The 20,027-nt window shown below is 42.5% G+C and overlaps 1 protein-coding gene across 5 annotated transcripts in view; it reads left to right on the forward strand.

Moving 5' to 3' along the window:
- Positions 1 to 7,557: 7,557 nt before the first annotated feature.
- LOC117252567 (far upstream element-binding protein 3-like) overlaps positions 7,558 to 20,027 on the forward strand; it is a 31,843-nt gene continuing 19,373 nt past the window's right edge. For 4 of the 5 annotated variants that reach the window (XM_078171141.1, XM_078171144.1, XM_078171143.1 and 1 more), the window contains exons 1-4: positions 7,558 to 7,716; positions 16,830 to 16,938; positions 19,509 to 19,542; positions 19,903 to 19,949. In XM_078171141.1, coding sequence (XP_078027267.1) covers positions 7,624 to 7,716; positions 16,830 to 16,938; positions 19,509 to 19,542; positions 19,903 to 19,949 — 283 coding nt within the window. In that variant the 5' untranslated portion in view covers positions 7,558 to 7,623. The remainder of the gene's footprint in view (positions 7,717 to 16,829; positions 16,939 to 19,508; positions 19,543 to 19,902; positions 19,950 to 20,027) is intronic. The other variant, XM_078171142.1, reaches the window with a different exon arrangement.

Below are 20,027 nucleotides of genomic sequence, written 5' to 3' on the forward strand. Positions count from 1 at the left end.
CCCTGTCGAAATTTGCCTACTATGCCACGAAGTACATAGTGCACACAGTATACTACATGGAAGTGTGCTAATGGAAGAATGTGATTTGAGACACAGCTACAGACACAGGAGAAAGTAATGGTATAGGTGTAGCTTCACCTGCCTCATCTGCTCCTCCTTTCCTCCATGCCACTCTTTTCCAGACCGTCCAGGTCTATGTAATCACTCTGGAAGGAGACCTGAAATTTTGCCCAAATGTAGAACATTTAAAGCTCCAAATTTTGCATAAATATAAAACATATATAGCTCCAAATTTTGCATAAATATAAAACATATATAGCTCCAAATTTTGCTCAAGTTTTGCTCAAATGTTGCAAATATATATATAGCCCTAAATTTATGTATATTTTTTACATGTCACAATGTCCTCAAACCTAAACTGAAATTAAAAAAAACAAAACAAAAAACGCTCAGAATTTTAAGGTCCAGTGTGTCAGACTCAGGAGGATTCAGTGTCGTCTATCAGTGAGGATTACAGATTACAGATTACAGATTACAGATTACAACCATCTGAAACTGCTCCTGGTCAGAATTCCATCAGTGTTGATTGTTGAGGAGCTGAATTATCCTCAGAGGTCTCTTCCTCTCAGAAACACACACACCAGCTGATTTAAACCGGTTTCTCACTACAGTGTCCAATATGAACACATGAATGTCTCTATCTAGAGTCAGTGTTTGGTTTGTCTGTTCTGGGCTACTGTAGAAACATGGCGGCGCAACATGGTGACCTCTGTAGACGAGGACCTGCTCCCTGTGGAGATATAAACGTGTCGTTCTGAGGGAACCAGAACACAACCATTAGATCAGATTCACTTTAGATCTGAAACACTGGAGCTTTAAATGTTTTTTTTATAGTTATCTGCTTCTGTCTCCAACACACACACACACACACATACACACAGTCCTATATTTTCTATTAAGTTGCTTTAATGTGTGTGTGAGAGAAAAGCCCCAGATGGTCCAACAAACAGGACCCCCATTATTACAACACACACACACACACACACAAACTCTTAATGCCACTTAAGGATGTTAGTGTTTCCTGTTGACATCCAACAACAACCTCTTCACAAGCAATCATTTTCCACTCTGCAGAGCTCTTTATACACACACACACACTCACACAATACACACACACACACACACACACACACACACACACACACACGCACACAGGCAGGCAGCAGAGAGAATCTGAACAGAGATGTTTCATCTGTATTTGTACATAAATCATCTTTACATGATGATGTTTCAGTGTTTCCTGACATCACCATCATCATCATCATCACCATCACCATCATCAGGTCTTAACGAAGGTCAGTGAGTCAGAATCTGAACTCGACGCTCTGAAACACCACAAACACACATTTATCAGATTCTCCTCCAGACTGAACACGATGGTGATGAGTTCACTGTCGAGAAGAACGGAGGAAAATTTCAGTCTCTGCATCTGTGAGATCTGTAACTCTGTCACGTGGAAAAACATAACAGACAGTGAACGCAGCAGACAGTGAACGCAGCATCAGAGAAGATACTGCGTTCACTGTCTCCAGCACTGGATGACATGAATTTGATCTTGGTTGTCAGAAGGTCGCTGCGCTCTGCAGCAGAAGATGATGAAGAGTCAGAGGTAACAGCAGCCGACCCCGGGGCCCGCACTCACTGAACATTGGGCCCATAAAGGTCATTTAGGGGTCTCCAACTCTGTATCTGGTCTAACGGAGCAGAATCTGGACCAAAGTAAGACACGAGGAGCAGAGGGGTTGTATTTATGCATCATTCAATAACCAGCGCAGAGTGTCATCTCCTACTCCCTTAACCAAGCAGGGCTGCGTTCAGCCAAAACGTGGCAAAACTTTTATTTGACCAAAGACGTGGAGCCTTAAACATCATGTTGTGGCCTTTTGATACAGCAGTGTTTCATTCAGTTTGACTCAAAGAGGTTTTATCTGCACAGGAAACTTGTGTTTCCATCACCAAAGCAAGTGTGAAATAAAAACAAAACTGTAAGTACAGTAAGAAAAGACCTTTCAGAATCTGGTTTATGAACAAGGCGCTGCTGATTGGCTAACACCTCTGACACACCCGCCAAATCAGAAAACGCACCTCAAAGCCAGTTGCATACTGTTCCAAAGAAACAAACTGGAAACCACAAAACAGTGGCCATCATTTTGAGATTGAGCCCCAGGTGTGTCTGCAGCTGACACACATACATGACGGATTCTGCAGATTGGAGCGGTGAGTAGTTTCCTGCTGAGCGTGCAGCAGTCAGAGCGCTGATGTCACTGCAGCAAATATCAAAACTAAAACTGCAGTTATAAACTTGACAGAGGAAACAGAACTAAACACTTAGCCTCTGAAATAATAAAGTTACGCTGCTCCTTGTGCGTTAAGGCGCACAGTGTCTCTTTTAGTGTGGAGACGACAGCTCTGCTCTGATCTCTGCTACGTTCACATTTTACAGAATGTCGTTCAGATTTTCCTCTTTAATGTTGAATTATTTCACCCATCCGCTCGTCTCTGTGTAACAAGCAGGATATGATGGGTTGTGAACCTGCCTCCAGAGGTGCATCTGACTCTCTGAATAATTTGTCCGTTAAATAGAAAAATACAGCTCTGATCCGACTTTAGACTGTGTTTTTGTTGGTCAATGAATCAGTTGCTTTCTGTTGCCTTAGAATAGCAACACACCAACAATGCACCTGACCACACCTCATCTTAAGACCTGCACACCTGCGAGATGAGCACACAGATGGGCACGGGTACATTTCCCAGCTGGCCAACGTCTTTAGATGTTGATTTATTTATTTTTTTCTTTACCTTGGTCGTGAACTTTATTTTCATTGAATATAAACAGACTAATTGATTTGTTTGCAGGTGAAGTAGCAGCTGGAGCAGTTCTCAGGACTTTACCTTTCATTCTGCAGCACGCTCAGGAACAACTCAACATATTCTCAGCTCAAAGGTAAAAGATAATCCACATAATCTTTTTTTGCTGCTACGAGCACTTTGTCAACAACCAACAACAACACCAACACTTTAACTATGCACATTCCTGCCTTGCACTTTATATCAGGAGCTGCTACTTGGACTGCCTTTTAGTGTTTTGTAAGTTGTTCCTCCCTGCACTCTAACAACTTGGTTATTTTAAATGTCGAAATTGTATGTCTGTATTGTCTCTGTGCTGTTCATCTGTATTTTAGGTTCTTTTGTATTTTAGATCGTGGTCTGTGTATATTGTAAATTATATGTTGGGACTACAGACGGAAATTAGCAGTTATTGCTAAATCTGGTGCAACCATCTCCTCATCTCTTGTAAATGATTAATGCTATTGCACACTGTCCCTTGATAAACTAAATAAACTAAAACTAAACTAAACTAAACATGGTCAGTTTCCCAGGTGCACAGAAACGCCTGCTGAAACACCTGGGCTCATGGCAGTGGCCCAGGATGGACGGATTCCAAATACTGTACTTTGTTGTGTTCAGCTGTCATTTATTGGACATTTGTCACAACACATCCTTGTGTAACATCGTGTGGTCATAACGGCTCTGCAACATTAAAGGTCTTATCCAAGCTTTGTTGTTGTTTTCCACATCAGGACCACGACGTGACCTGGACCAGCCACCTTGGACCTTTAACATCAGCAGAGTTCTGTCCCTGGAATAAAGACAGTTATGTCTCCACATCAGCACTTTGAAGGTTCTGGATCAAGATTCATAAATGATGACTCAGAAATAACCACACTTTCATTTTTACCAAAATATTTCACACCCTGTGACTGAGTGTCAATAACTACAAAGTACTTTTCTGTGTCTCTTTTCAGGTGTGGGATTTTAAAACAGAAGCTGTTTGCCAATAATCTTTTGTGCTCTCAGGTATATATATTATATTTTACACTGAACAAAAACATAAATGCAGCACTTTTGTTTTTGCTCCCATTTTTCATGAGCTGAACTCAAAGATCTAAAACATTTTCTATACACACAAAAGACCATTTCCCTCAAATATTGTTCACAAATCTGTCTAAATCTGTGTTAGTGAGCACTTCTCCTTTGCCGAGATAATCCATCCCACCTCACAGGTGTGGCATATCAAGATGCTGATTAGACAGCATGATTATTGCACAGGTGTGCCTTAGGCTGGACACAATAAAACAGTGACAGTTGAGCTGTGAGACACTGTCACCATATCACGCAGGTCAACAGGAGCCTTTATGTTGATGTTTCTGTGCATAGTTAATATTCCAGGCTGAACACCCGTCACGCTGTCCTCCCTCTGTACTGCTTATTCTTCAACACTTCCTGTGGTAACGCAGTGTTCTGATGTCACAGAGCTATGAATTGTGGGTGATTCCCTCAGGCTGCAGAGATACAGACTGTTCATGAAGGACTCAAAATATCTGCGACAACAGGCGAGTCTCATGTAGTTTATGATCTGACGGATGTCTGTGAGTCCGTGAGTGTGGACGCTGAGTCTGTGAGTCTGAGGAACTAAAACTGAAAACAGTTACTACATCAGAAGAAGAAGAAACATGTCAAGCTATTTCATGACATCACGTGACATCACCGTCAGCAGCAGTTTGACGCAAATAAAATTATTATTAGTGTAATGTTCCTTTAAGTCCTGAATGACTGATAAACAGTCGTTTGTGTTTTCAGCTCCGTCAGGAGGAGGAAACATCTGACACCACCTGCCAGGTGTGTGTGAGCATGAGACAGAGGTCATCTGATGTCATCTGAGGTCACAGTGAGGTCACAGGTCACTGCAGGTCATCAGAGTTTAACTGATCCTCCATGTTTCAGATTAAATCAGACTTCAGCTTCACTGTGTGAAGTTCTTCACTGTTTCACTCATTAATGTGACTGTTTTATATCTGTGATGTCATCACATGATTCTGACTCATTAATGTCAAAGCAGGATTTTACTGTTGAGGTGGAGCTCGTTTTCAACTGATGATTATTTTCATTATGAATTGATTTTTCCGTTAATCGATTGATTGGTTTGAAAAATGGTTAAAAAAAATAGTGAGAAATGATGTCACAACATCACGATTATTAACACAGTGATCAATATGTTAGTCATTATTATTGATACATTACAAATATTAACATTATTGATTATTAACATTGAACACAGAACAGGTTTATGAAAATGGAACCATGAAATGTTTTTACAGGATGAAGATAGTTTCACATTTCTTTTTTTCACTGATTGATTTTTGGCCCGATGGTTTCAGCTGCTCTGATCAACTGTTTCTCACTAATCAGTTTTATTCTATAAACTATTGATATGTTTTAATTCTGTAAATCAACTGAAGCTGTCCGACACCTGTGGACACACTCAGCTGTGGACACACTCAGCTGTGGACACACTCAGGTGAGGTACAAGCACCTCAGACTGTGCAATACTTTAATAGAAGTACTTAGTTACATTCCACCACTGTGTTTGATTAATAAAGTGATAAAGAAAGAAAATAAAGAGGATCAGCAGATTAATAGATGAAGAAAATAAAAGTTGTGACTTTATTTGATCTCAGAGTTACACAACAAACTGTGTTAATTGAGCCCAGAGTCACTGTGAGCAGTTTCAACAACACAGAGGTCAAAGGTCAGAGGTCACTGACACAAACACCACACTAACGTCACAGTGGACATCAGCTGATTCATAACTGATCGATCACACTCATCAAACTCTTCCTCCTCCTCCTCCTCCTCCTCCTCTCCTTGTAAAAGTTCACTCCGCTCTCCACCTGTGGAGCTGGTCGGAGCACGTGACTGAACGCGGAAGCGGAAACAGAGCAGCGAGTTGCCAACAGCTGAGCAGCGGCGGAGATCCTCTATGGACAGCAGGACTCACTCTGCGGTTATAAAGTGACACAAAGCCAAACGGCAGAAACAGCTGATGTTAAACACGGAGGGTTAAATGTTTCACTGTGGAGTTATTACAAGAACTCTGATCTGATTTTACTGCAGAAAAACTACAGACAGCACAGAGTAGAAATACTCATCAAACCTTGAAGTGAAAATACTAAAGTATTGACATGAAAATATACTTACATATATACATACTATACTATAGCAGAAGTAAAAGTGCTTATTATTTATATTCCACCTCAGCAGATTATATTAGACAGAATAACCTCTATATGTCACACTGTTTCCATGGTGAACAACTGAAACCTCTGTTTGTTTGTTCCGTTTCATTTTATTGACTCAGAATCTGAATATGTTTGTTTTGTTTTGTTTTTTTTTACTTTGGTGCAAAACATGAACATGTGAAGAGACAATGAAATAAAAAATAAATGTACGTATCACAAAATTTGCGAACATAAATTCAGAGCAGAAGATCATCACAAAGAATATTAAGAATTATAAAATCTGTGCAATATGTGTAAATATAAATAAAAGAACTACAGTTTTGGCTGTTTTGTGCAGAATATCGTCCAAGCAGGACCAAAAGTTCACAGTATGTAACAGAATGTGTGAAAAGTATGAAGTGAATAAAACCTAAAGCGCATTAATATTCTTAAATGTTTCTTTACAATAAACTCTGTCATCATGTTTTAATAACTCTGAGCTGCAGGTAGATTTATTTTATTATCAGTTATCAATAAATCTGCCAGTTACACCTGTTCTTCATTTATAGACTGTTTGGTTTATGTGATATTAAAACAGTGATAAAATCCTGTCACAGTGGAGGTGACCTCTCCAGATGTCTTGTTTAATCTGACCATAGGTCCAAAATCCAAAGATATTTAATTCTTAATATAACAGATGAAATCTGAACATTTGAGAAGCTGCAGCCTGAATTTGTCATTTTTGCTTGAAACATGAAATTAATGATCACTTGTAGGAAAGTTGTTGTTAGTTTTACCTGCGATTAACTAATTAAATAATCTGTTTTCTCCTAATTTCCACTTCATGTGTTGTCAGTGTGAATTTTGTCAGCATCATTATTAATTTAATATTTTAAAATTTGTATTTAAATTTGTGTTAATTATTGAAATATATATCATCTTTTCTTGAGTTTCTGAAGAAACTAAAAGCCACATTTCCCATAAGCACGTGATGTATTTAAAGATATAACCAGTGACAAGTCCACAGAGGTCTCAGTGTTGAAGTTTAATGTTTATTTCATCTTTATGTCATTTTATATTTTTCTGTCATGAGGTCAGGCTCAGTCCGTTGATGCTTTTTAGACACATTTTTATTCTCTGGTTTTCAATTAATTAATTTGAACTTGTTTTAACTTGTTTTGTTTTTATCTTGCTGAACTCATCTGTGCCTGTGTATATGTTTATATCTGTTGTTGTTCGGCACTTTGGTGCAAAACCTGTTTTTTAAGTTCCATATAAATGAAACTAAATCCAGTTCAGTCAGTGTCCACGTGCAGCAGCAGTGTGAGTTATACTGGGACCGGTCAAACCAGTGGAACCAGTGTCAGAGCTCTACTTCCTCTCCGGTGTGTGAAAACGTGGTCAGAGTGAGACCTCTGTCCGCTCTCTGCGCTCTCTGAGCACAGTTAGCAGCCCCAGCTAATCCGGGCTAGCAGCTAACGGCTAACGGCTAGCTAGTGGCGCTATGATGGCGGAGCTGGTGCAGGGACAGGCCTCGATGAACCAGCCGGGGCTGAAGTCTGACGGCCTGGCCGATGTTTTACAGAGGGCCCGGCAGGTAACAACAACACTGGGGCTCCGCACACTTCCGTTCCGGGTCGTTTCCATCGAGCCAAAGCACTTTTATTCGGATTCACCCGTGTTGTCTCTGCTGCTAACTCCTAACTTATGCGCTCCGTCAACACTCACACTCACACACACACTCACACACACACACACACACACACACACACACACTCAGAGAGTAGCATGCTAACTAGCTCAGAAAGCAGTTCGGAGTCGGACTTGTGGCCGCTTTGGGACACTTTGTCCGGCCTGACACGGTCCGGGAATTAGTTTAGGGGGAGTTTGTGGAGCTGTCACCCGGAGGGGAGCGCAGTGGGACCGGGGGAGGAGGTGTAGGAGGTGGGGGAGGACAGGACAGAAGTTTGTCCACACGTGTCACTGAGGCAGGCAGACAACCTGTTGGGCTGCGGGACAGAAACACGGTGAAAACCCACCGAGGAGGACAACGAGTCCCCTCTGTGCGCTGCTCCGGGGAGCCGGGCCAGTGTCCCGGGCAGGCCGGGGCCACAGCGCTCATATGCGGGTGTTGGTGGAGAGTTCTCCGCTGAGCAACAGTTAAAGTGAGAGCTGCCCCCCCTCCTCCTCCCCTCCCCTTATAGGCTGCTGTTTACTGTAAGTTGGTTAGAAACTAGGCTGACGTTATGCAACAGCCTCACAGCCATATACAGCCGGCTGGAGGTGTGTCTGCTTCCTATAGACACACAGACAGGTAGTGAGACAGACACGCAGACAGACAGACAGGGAGGACATTTAACCAGCAGCACGGTTTGACTCTGATGCACCTCTGCAGGTGTCTAACTCTCTGTGTCATGTTATTATGAACTCATATCTGTGCCACACAGACTGTTTCCTCTCAAAGCTCCATGTTACACTTGTTTCCAGCGTCATTCTTGTATTTGTGGTTTCTATGACAACATGTTTACACGATTTAATGTCCAAAAACACTTTATTTTTCCTCGTACTGTCTGTTTGAATATTCCTGTACTCATCGTCTGTTTGAAACTCTCTCCTTCAAACCCTCCTATTGAAAAAGTCCAGTCTGCTCTGATTGGTCGGTGGCGACGTGTACACGCACTACACATTCTGTTTTTTGACCTTTCGTTCACGATAACACTGACATCATTTTTAATATGATATGAAAAATTTGCACTGTATTGTGATAATATTTGAACTTGTTGGTTTTATTTTATTTGGGTCTCTTTTAGTCATTGGCTAATCTTCCAAGAGCCCATGTGTTGACATACTGACGTCACACTGTCACCCACAGCGACAATGAGCACGTATGACACTTATTTCCAGGTTCATTCTTATATTTGTGGTTTCTATGACGACATGTTTACATCAGTTAATGTTCAAAAACACTATTTTAACTCGTACCGTCTTTAAGAATATTCATGTATTCACCGTCTGTCTGAAGCATTGCGTCTTAGCTCCTCTATCTTTAAACCCTCCTCCTCTGCTCTGATTGGTCGGTGGCTACGTTTACACACACTAAATATTTCAGTTGTCAGACAGTATTCTCCCTGAGCTGTTGACATGTTCAAAGCCTCCCACAGACTGTCAGATTAAAGTGATCTTATAGTGTAGCTACACTGTGTGATAGAGGTGTGTCACATCATCTCGTTCACAATGATACTGATATGTTATTAGCACAGGCCTATGGCATTTTGCATTGTATAAATTAGCCTAGCGGCTAGCGGACTTCTCTCTACTCATATGAAGCCAGGGACAACAGCAACATTTAACAAAGGTAACATTACAAAATTCAGCTCCATTACAGCTCACAAGGTTCACTGACAAAACAACTGTCTGATACTAAACACATTTTCCCCACAAATACAACATGCTAACATTATTAGCACAAGCCTATGGCATTTTCCATTGTATAAATTAGCCTAGCAGCTAACAGAGATTTGCTCTGCTCATATTTCAGCCAGGATAAATCACACACAGTGTGTGGAGGCTTTATTGTCTTCATTATTTACTGTTTTTTATCTGTGAAATTAAAGTAAATCAAAGCTTTGTTTCCACTGAGGGAAATGGTTTCAGCTTACCGAGACAGACAGGAAAAGAAAAAGTCCAGTCTGCTCTGATTGGTCGGTGGCGACGTTTACACGCACTAAATATTCTTGGTTTTGCGCTCATTCTGAAAAGATCATATTCCTACTGAGCTGTTTACATGTTTAAAGCCTCCGACAGATTTTAGTTCTCTCATAGTGCAGCTACACTGTGTGATAGGGGTGTGTCATATCATATACTAAATACTAAATTAAAGTTGTGTAGAAAAAATGTGATCGTTACGTAGCCAAATCGCACCCACTAATAGGAGATCACATTGGCCAACGCAGTCGCTACGCCACAAAGGGGCGAGTATGTTGACACCAATCAATGATGTGGAAGCTTTAAGGTTCATTCTCACTGCCACAATGCGGAAATGCGGGACGGATTTCGCATTTAAACCATACACACAGGCGCAGCACGGAATTTCGCGTTGTTGTGTTCCAATTCCGCGCAGTGTGAACGGGTGTGGGTGAACATGGACGAGAGTAGTAGCAGCAGTGGGCTAGCAAGCTAACGTTCAACAAGCGTCAACATCAACTTTCTTTAGCACTTACCACTCTCACCGCAGCCACCAAGCTGGACAATGGACTGCCAGACGTTGTCCTTTAATTCATTGTTCATAAAATCATCCCGTCTGTTATCAAAAAGGACGGGGTGCTGTGAAACGAGGTGGATCAACCTTTCTCCCATACTGTCCTGCCTGACTGGATTTTAGACTCTCCCGGGTCTGCGCGACTATAAACAAACAATTTCATTGGCCCAGCTGTGAAGTTTCACCAGCGAATTCCGCGGGGGGTCATAGTCTGGGCGGAAACTTTTTTCACTGCACGAAAGTTCCGCCCTGTTTGCAAACTTCCATAAGAACCCATGAAATCAACTTTTAGATTTTTCCGCGAGAATAATCCGTGCGGATATTCGCCCTCAGTGAGAATGGACTTTTAGGCCCTGATCACACAGGAAACATTTTGCAGGTTGCAAAACGTGAGGCGCACCTCATTTATTATTTAATGCCACAGGCAAAAAGAGAGGCTGTCAGCAGATAAACAGAGATCTGTGTGGGTACATGAGACCCTAAAAAAGAGGCTGGATCATGGGGAGTACCACCAGTTGGTCCAGGAGCTTCTCCTCCATCATGGACGTTTACAGTACTGCACTTACCTGCTGTTTTCTATTGACATGGTGCTAACTGTGCTTTGTAAAGTTGTATAGCTCTGGGTATCCAGCAACCACTACCACCAGTTTCTCCTCCATTGTTTACCAACTGTAAACTTGTTGAGTTGAACGCCTAGAGCGCAAACAAATTTGATTATTAATACCAACATCAAAATAGACATTTAGAACCAGTCCACGTTCCATAGTTTTGCACTGCACGTGACATAATGTAATGACGCCATGAAGAGCGTACAGCATCATGACACAGAAGACAGAAACCTCAGCTTCCTGCTGCTAAAAAAAGGAAGCTTTAGCTATTAAGGTTTTTTTAATTTTATACAGATTTAAACAGGCTCGTGACACCAACAACCTCCTGCAGACTGAATTTACCAACGCACCATGTCAGGTCACTCACTCTCCGGGACCGCCAGTGTTACTTGAATAAGTAAACACTGACCAACGGGACCAGACTGGCCGACCCGTATGCTCTCACTCAGTGGATGGATGATGTCACAGGAAGCCAATCTTACAAAGGAGGACCACACTTGTTTGTTTTGCTATGGAAGCTAACGTTAGCTAATGTACTAAAAAGTTAGCGTTGCAGAGAAATCCAATCTTCCTCTTAATCCCTCCCCAGTTTCTGATGAGGTGGACATGATAACCCTTAATACACATAACCTTATTCATCCCTACAACAGGAAATACTTTTTCCCTAACCTGATATGAAGTGTGCGCTGCACATGTGAGCATTTTTGATGATGGCCTCCGTCCAGTCCTTTGGTCTTATCACATTTAACCATAGTTGTCTTTGTTTTTGTTGACGGGCAGTGGCGGCTGGTTTTGAGACATGACTCCTTCTATTCTGGCTCCCAATAACTAGGGTTGTCATGAGAAGCGTTACTTGGTTACCAAATCAATGCCAACACGCAAAAAATACATTGGTACCTGTTTTTTTTTTTTTCGGTACCATAAGTACAGGATACAACTTTGCCCTCAGCGGGCCGTGTCGATTCATGTCGGAACTGACGGGGGCAGTATACGCATGTCAGTCGGTGCAGAGGACGAGCGCCGAAGAAGAACGCCTGTTCTCCATCGTCTTTGCTAGAAACAATGGCTTTGGTGCTGGAGCCACAACACCTCGGCTTGTTAAAAAGCCAGGCAGTAGGAGTTGTGTGTGTGGAGAGGGTTAGGGTTAGGCCTCATTTACGCCGCAAGCGATGCGTTCGCATAGCGCTCGCGAACGGTTTCTGTTTTCATTTCAGCGAGCATGTTAACAGGTTAGAGCATTCACTTGCATTCATTCACACCACATCCGTTCTATGCTCTGCTCGAGTCACGCTGCTTTCGCAAGCAAGCTCGAAAATAGAAGAGACGCTGACTTTTTTGCGCGAGTCTCTCTCGGCCACCGTAGACATCTCCCCCTTGACCAAGCGAGACCTGACAGGCACATGTTTCATGTACTTAACCATTTGTAGCGCTAAATATTAATTCTCCAAGTGTTGGAATAATCACTGGTGCGCGAACCTGTCCACCCTGGGCTTTGGGTCCAAACTCACTTCTTCTTCTTCTTTGGGGTTTATTGGAGATTTGCAAACATGGTGCATTTTGACGGGACAGCAGTGGCCGCTGCGCGACGTGTCTGTTCGGTTTTGGTGTGAATACACGTGTGCTGCTGCATCACTTGTGGTGTAAATGAGGCCTTAGAGTTAAAGTTTAAGTTTGAAACAGTTTTAATAAAGTAGTGAATTTAGAAATACATGAGTTCTGTCATTTGATTTTTATCATGATATCGAATGAGTATCGAGAATCGTGGAAATTCACTGGTATTGGTATCAACTACTGAAATTGTGGGATCGTGACAAGCCTACCAATAACACAACACAAACACATTTTAAGACTCCTGTGTAGCCTACAGCCCTGTGGGGGAGAGGCAGCTGCACCTCCAGCTGATAACATGATGTCATTGTGACGTCGGCCATAAAAAGGTCTTTAGCCAACTGACGTTATGCTCACTGAGACCTGCGCCTTCAGATTTGTAGTGCTCTTGACTTTGCACACTGATGTCTCCACAGTAGCTGAACCCATTTTACAAAACTGCATCTAAAACTTTCATATCTGTTCAGTTATTTGCAGTTTGAAGTGTGAAGCGTAGCCCTCACCAACATCTGACGGTGTTAGTTTATATTTCTATGAATATTTGTAACTCCAGGGTTCCCACGGTCATGGAATTCTCTGGAAAAGTTATAAAAAGAGAAGAACTGTTTTCCAGGCCTGGAAATGGTTTGTAGTTAACAGAATGTTTGGGGACATTTTGAATATTAGTTGTTTTGGCTGTTGTTTGAAAATATGTTTAAAAATATCCCAAAACCTTAGAATTAGAATTAGATCCTGTGTGTGGTGGTAGCTGGAGACGAGGTGGAGGCGGTGGGCGCCCACCAACTTTCCGTTTCTTTTTCTTGCCGCCTCCTGTGTATCAGTCACTCAGTGTGTCTCCAGTCCCAGTGAAGTGGAGCTCCAGTCCCAGCTGGACGAGGACATCTAACTGGCCTACTGTCCTTGTCCCAGTATACAAGCACGGGAGGGGAATCCATTTATTGAGCCAAGTATGTGCGACTCCTCTACGATAGGTGGAGATATGCCCCCTTTCAGCTTGTTAGTATTGGACCTTTTTCCTGTTGACCTATTACGTCACAGACCAAACAATGGACAAACAAGTTAGCTACGGTTAGCTAGCTGCTAACTGCTACCATGGTGGACAACTTTACAGCTCTGTACATTTGGTCCGTCCAAAAAGTCACGGCTCTGGATGTAGATTTCTCCATGTTGTTACCGGCTTCTTCTTCTCTTACACATTTAATGCTATTGGACTTCCGGGTCAAATAACTGATCAATCGATCCAGTCACAGCTGATCTGATCAGATCAATGGAAGTGAGAAGCAACTGTTTGTGAGTGAAAGCAAACTTTGACCCAGCGCTACGAACACTAAGCTTTCACTTTCACTGCCCGTGACGATCTGCTGCTCCGCCTGTGCCCAGAGTCGCTCTGTGCTGAGTGCAGAGCAGTGATATCCAGGCTGTACATATTCCAGCAGAGCTCCTAATGAATGGCTCAGCTCCACAAATAGAAACAAATAATGTGGCAGCAGAAGTTTTAATCATGGCGGGCTGCCACAAATAACTGAACGTGTGGGAAACCCTGACAATATGCAAAATATGTTCCCTGTATTACTGATTTAAAATCAAGTGCTGTGCTGTGTGACTGTGGAAATGTCACCTGTATCATGTGATACACATTGGTGTGTGCAGATCGTTAGTGTTAGATAGCGCTAGCAGTGTGCTTATCTGTAAGTACCTGGACGTGTGTGTTTAATAATGTATGGCTTCCAAATGGCAAATTGAATTCATGGCTCCAGAGAGAGGCCCTCACCACACTGGACAGACACTCTGTGACAGGACGTCTGATGTTTTGGTGCAGGACAGGGTCCAAATGTAATTGTAGGGTAACAAAGTGAGCGTACCTCTGCACGCTTGGAAATGTGCCCTACTTTAAATCACCTGTTGTCAGAGGCGTGTTCAGGCAGGCTGCTGTAAACTACTTAAAGTCATGGAAGTTGGGCAAAATATTGTGGAAAAGTTATGAAAATTAATAGTTAAAATGTGTGGGTATCCTGTAACTCTTTAAATCACCAGGAAGTAGAGATGTGAGGCGTGTTTCATGTGTTAGAGTTAGAGCTCCAGTGTGTCAGTTTAAATCTGATCTAATGGTTGTGTTCTGGTTCCCTCAGAATGACACGTTTATATCTCCACAGGGAGCAGGTCCTCGTCTACAGAGGTCACCATGTTGCACCGCCATGTTTCTACAGTAGCCCAGAACAGACAAACCAAACACTGACTCTAGATAGAGATATTCATGTTTCTGCGGCGGCCACAGTAGTCAGCAGCTCCTTCACGACGAGCAGCGTCAGAAAAACAGATAATAACATGAAACTGTTTTATTCAGTGTTTTCCTGGTTTAAATCAGCTCGTCTGTTTGATTTGGAGAGGAGGAGACTCCTGAGGATAATTCAGCTCAGGTGTGTACGAGTGTGTACAGGTGTGTACAGGTGTATCATTGATTTAGGTTGTCCTGTGTGAGTGTGTGACTGCAGCAGATTCCTTCACTCTGCTGCTCTTTTCTTCTCTTTATCATGAAGACGCTCAAGGTTACCTCACTGTGCGTGTGTGTGTGTGTCTGCGTAGGCAGGCTGTATTTTTCATTGTGTTGTCAGTCAAGGTGAGGTCAGCTTGCAGCTTGAAGCTGATAGCTGTGAAGGAGCTGTTGACTCAGACATATTTCGGAGTGAATCCAGCAACCAGACGCTGATAACCTGATAAACGTATAACTGACAACCTGATAAGTGTCCTTCAAAGGGAGAAGATGACATTAATAGAAGATTAATGTCTGATGACACATCAGATCGTCTCTTGAACATCGCTGCATCTCAGCTTTAGTTGTAAACTGAAGGCTGTCGTCACCGTCTTCATCACGCTGACGTCCACCAGAGCTGCACCGTTATGGACAAAGTGACAATCAGCATTATTTTGATCGATGTTGAGATCACAATTATTCTTTGTTTTCAGGGGCAAAATAATTTTATTGCAGTTTCACATTTAAACCAACAGAGCTCTGCGTTCACCTCATGTTGTACTACCTTCCTGCTAATTTACTGATCTTTGCATCACAATAAGATTTAAAATAAGATTCTTTATCACCTGAATTCAGTTCATCTCTTATGGATATGAATGCTGCTGTATTTATTTATTTTACAGCGGTCACAGTACTGTGACATTGCTGTCATGGATGTCTTGGTTAGGGCCAGGGAGGTAACGTTAGCGACATTCTCCTCAGCCTTCATGTGTTCATCATACTGCAGGCTGTGGCGTTCTTTCAGGCGGTTGAACAGGTTGGTTGTGTTGCTCTGCGGTGCAGACACACATGTCATTTACTCTTGGCTTTGATTTGTTCTCTCCTAAATCCAAAAAAAACTCCTCAACAACATCTGATGATGGATAATTTTTGTTTTGTCTGTCACAGGCTGCTGCTGCTGCTGCTGCTGCAGGGTGACCATGCAGCGGTCAGCTGTTAGTTCAGGGAGCACTTGACTTAATGTGCAGCACAGTTTTCTATGAGCATTTTAAACATTGCAGCTGATCACGTTCGTGTAATTGTGGGAGGCCCAAATCCTGATTAAAAATGGATATAATTGCGCAGCCCTGATATCCACTTCAGCAGCTTCTCTTTACACATCACATCTGTTTTTCCTGGAGGTTTCCTGGATTAGTTCAAAACTAAAGATGGATTTATACACCTGCATTAACAGGCAACCTGTGGTGTCTGTTGTTGTGTGTCAGCTCTGAGGTTTTGCCACCACGTAGCCTCCTCCAAAATGTCACTACACTTTGGGGCTGTGGTGTCAGCAGAGGTAAAAAAGTGCTCTTAACAAGCTTAGAGCCAGCATCACGTCCACCACTGAACAAAATGTCACCTCCTTTGTGAAGTCTCACAGAGGAGATAATGGCACATGCTCAGATGTTTCCCGTCTGCACGTCATCATTTACAGTTTTACAAAAGGTCTGTTTCAAGTGACAGGAAACACAGTTTGCATGGACGAAAGACCAAAACACAGCGAAAAATATGATAAACATGTCATCTGTGGTGTTTATCATCAACATTCTAATCAAGTCTTTAGCCCCAATCCGAGTCCTGTAGTACCGAGTACCTGCACCTGCACCTGCACCTGCTCAGTCATTACGTGTTTCCATCCTGTGTTGGCACCGAGCTGCTCCTCCCGTCAGGACGTTACCTGTTCTAATAGGTACAGGTGTTAACAGCTGTTTGTTTCTGTCTGTCAGATGGTGGGGAAGATGGGCGGAGAAGCAATGTCTCACCTCAACAGCTCCTCAGGAAGTGTCGAGCCCTCGCTGTACTACCCCGGGCAGAAACGACCAGGAGAGGACGGAGGTGAGGAGGAGGAGGAGGAGGAGGAGGAGGAGGAGGGTGTGAGGGTTCTACCCAACCAAGAGCCTTTTAGCCTTGTTCAGATCTACCATCTACCTTTAACTTTAGCTTGGACTTTTTCTCATTTGACCAGGCACCTTCCAGTAGACCACGAATCTTAAACCTGACCAAGAACCTTCCACCTGATTTAAAACCTTTATATCTGAGCTAGAACCTTTTCATTGTATTTTGAGAACCCTTTCAGCCAACTAAAACCCCTCCAGCTGAGCAACAACATTCAAACTGTTCTAGAATATTCACCTAATCTTGAACCTTTAAGGCTAGCCTAAACCCCTCCAAATAAGTTTGAACTTTCCACCTGGTCTAGAACATTTTCAGCTGACCCAGAACCCTGAGCTTTAGCGAGAACTTTTCTCACCTGTCTTAGAATCTTTCGACCTGACCAGAAACCTCCCACCAGACCAAGACAAGAGCCTTCCACCTGATCTAAAACCTTTCATCCGAGCTAGAATCTTTCACCTCATCTTGAACCTTTTAGGCTAACCTAAACCCCCCAGCTAAGGTTGAACTTTCCACCTGGTCCAGAATTTTTTCAGCTGACGTAGAACCTTGGGCTTTATCAAGAGCTTGTTCTCACCTGATCATAGAGTCTTTTAGCCTGACTAGAAACCTCTCACCAGACCAAGAATCTTAACCAGAGCAAGAACCTTCTGACTGTTCTAAAATCTGGAACCATATCACCTCATCTTGAACCTTTTAGGTTGGCTAAGGTTGAAATTAGCACAAATAAAAAAGCCTTCAATGGGAGCTGGTACATTTTTTCCTTTTTTCATAAGGTTGAAATTTCCACCTGGTCAAAAATATTTTCAGCTGACCTAGAACCTCAAGCTTTAGCTAGAACTTTGTCTCACCTGACCAGGAACCTCCCATCAGACCAAGAACCTCAAACCTGAGTTGATTTTAAACCTTTAATCTAAGATAAAGCATTTTTCCCCTGATCCAGAACCTTTTCATTTTGCCCCCCTCAGCACCCAGTCTAGAATCTGCTACCTGATATACAACCTTTTAATCTCACCTACAACTGTTGACCTGGGGGACTACAGGCTACATCGGCCGCTGTTTTAGGAAACTACCAGTGGTGGGAATCACCAGAGAACCTATGATACAACATTATCACAAATCAGAATACAACACTGATTTTAAACATTTTGTGATAACATATAATGGTATTTACCTTTTTCACTTGGAAATTAAGTCTCCAAAGAAAAACTTTGACAGCGTCTGTTATCAAAGAAGATAAAGTGTTCAAGATAAAGTTAAGTTATACAATTAAAAAATCCATATTTGTTGTCTAACAAAACAATATTGCCACACGAAACATCGTGATACTGTGCTGTATTTTTTTGTAAATGTATGTTTATTGATTTTAAACATTTAACACATGCACGAACGTACATGAACATATGGCATTACATATAAAAAGGAATAATAGTTATTAAAATGATAATCATAATAATAATTGTAAAATCATAAAACAGCTACATAACGATAACGATAATAATAATGCTACAGTAAATCAAAAAACACAGTTCAAGCACAGGTACAGCACATTATCCTCCATGCTTTATCTAAGCATTAGGGTTTTTTTTTTTGTTTGTTTTTTTAAGTTTATTCACTTTATTAATCCCCCTGAGGGGAAATTAAATTTTTTCACTCTGTTGTCAATTACACACAGGTCCGAACACACACATGCACAAACTGGACCTATACATGCACCAAGTGGAGAGATGTCAGAGTGAGGGGGCTGCCCATGACAGGCGCTCCAAGCGGTTGGGGGTTCGGTGCCTTGCTCAGGGGCACCTCTGCAGTGCCCAGGAGGTGAACTGGCACCTCTCCAGCTACCAGTCCACGCTCCATATTTGGGTCTGAACGGGGACTTGAACAGGCGACCCTCCGGTTCCCAACCCAAGTCCCTATGGACTGAGCTACTGCCTTTTCAAGGCATCTTCAATGTCACCATTTATTACAAATTCCAAAAACATTTCCCAATTATCAATAAACTCAGAGGCTCTATTTCTCACTATATAGGTGAGTTTTTCAAGAGCCAAACTGTCTGTTAAATCCTTCAACCAGCGGCCCAGAGAGGGGCGACACCGTGTTCCAGCAGAGCTCAGTTGGTCATCTCAGACCCAAACTGCAGCACCGACCTACAGAATGTTTTGATCTCAACACACTCCCACAGGCAGTGAAACGACACTGTGCTCGATTGATTTTTTTCCCCAAACATGAAACTGTATATGTGTGTTTTTAAAGATTTTTTTTGTCTTCACTAGGAACCAGTGAGCTCGTGGGAGTCAGACAGTATTTAGAGACGGACCAACAGTTTGTTAGTTTGGGTGTTTTTATGGGTTGTTGTTAAGAACAGAGTAATACCAGCCTGGCTCTGATAGGTTCTTTGCTCTTGTTTCTTCTTCTGTGGTGCAGAAACACGTCTGTTAGTTTTGTCTCCATTAAGTGACTTTAACTGGACAGAACAAATGTCCTCATGTCTGATGTGTGTCTCTGTCTCTCAGTAGGTAACCAGCTAGCAGCCATGGGCCATCAAAGGTACGATCAGCAGCTCGTATTGATCCCACTCAGCAGGGTGATAATGACACACACATACTGACGTGTGTTCAGCATCATATTCCTGTTTGCAAATAGACACCAGTGTGTCAGAGTGTAACCATAGATAAGTGTTTATAGATCTGTTCTCCTGCAGTTGGCATCAGCATAATCACTTATCCACACACATGTGGACACACACACACACACACACACACACACATACATATATATATATGTATGTGTGTGTGTGTGTGTGTGTGTATATACACACACACACACACACACACACACACACACACACACACACATACACACACACACTGTGTGACTGGGATGTTAATGTGTGTGTTTGTGTTGCAGGGTAATCACAGAGGATTACAAGGTCCCCGACAGAATGGTCGGCTTCAGTGAGTATGATCTCCGACCTCTCAGTGCTTCCTGCTGGTAGGGTGTCTGAAGGTTCCACCGTCCAATCAGATTTAGTT

Source organism: Epinephelus lanceolatus, chromosome 9, assembly GCF_041903045.1.
Source record: "Epinephelus lanceolatus isolate andai-2023 chromosome 9, ASM4190304v1, whole genome shotgun sequence".
Taxonomy (NCBI): Eukaryota; Metazoa; Chordata; class Actinopteri; order Perciformes; family Serranidae; genus Epinephelus; species Epinephelus lanceolatus.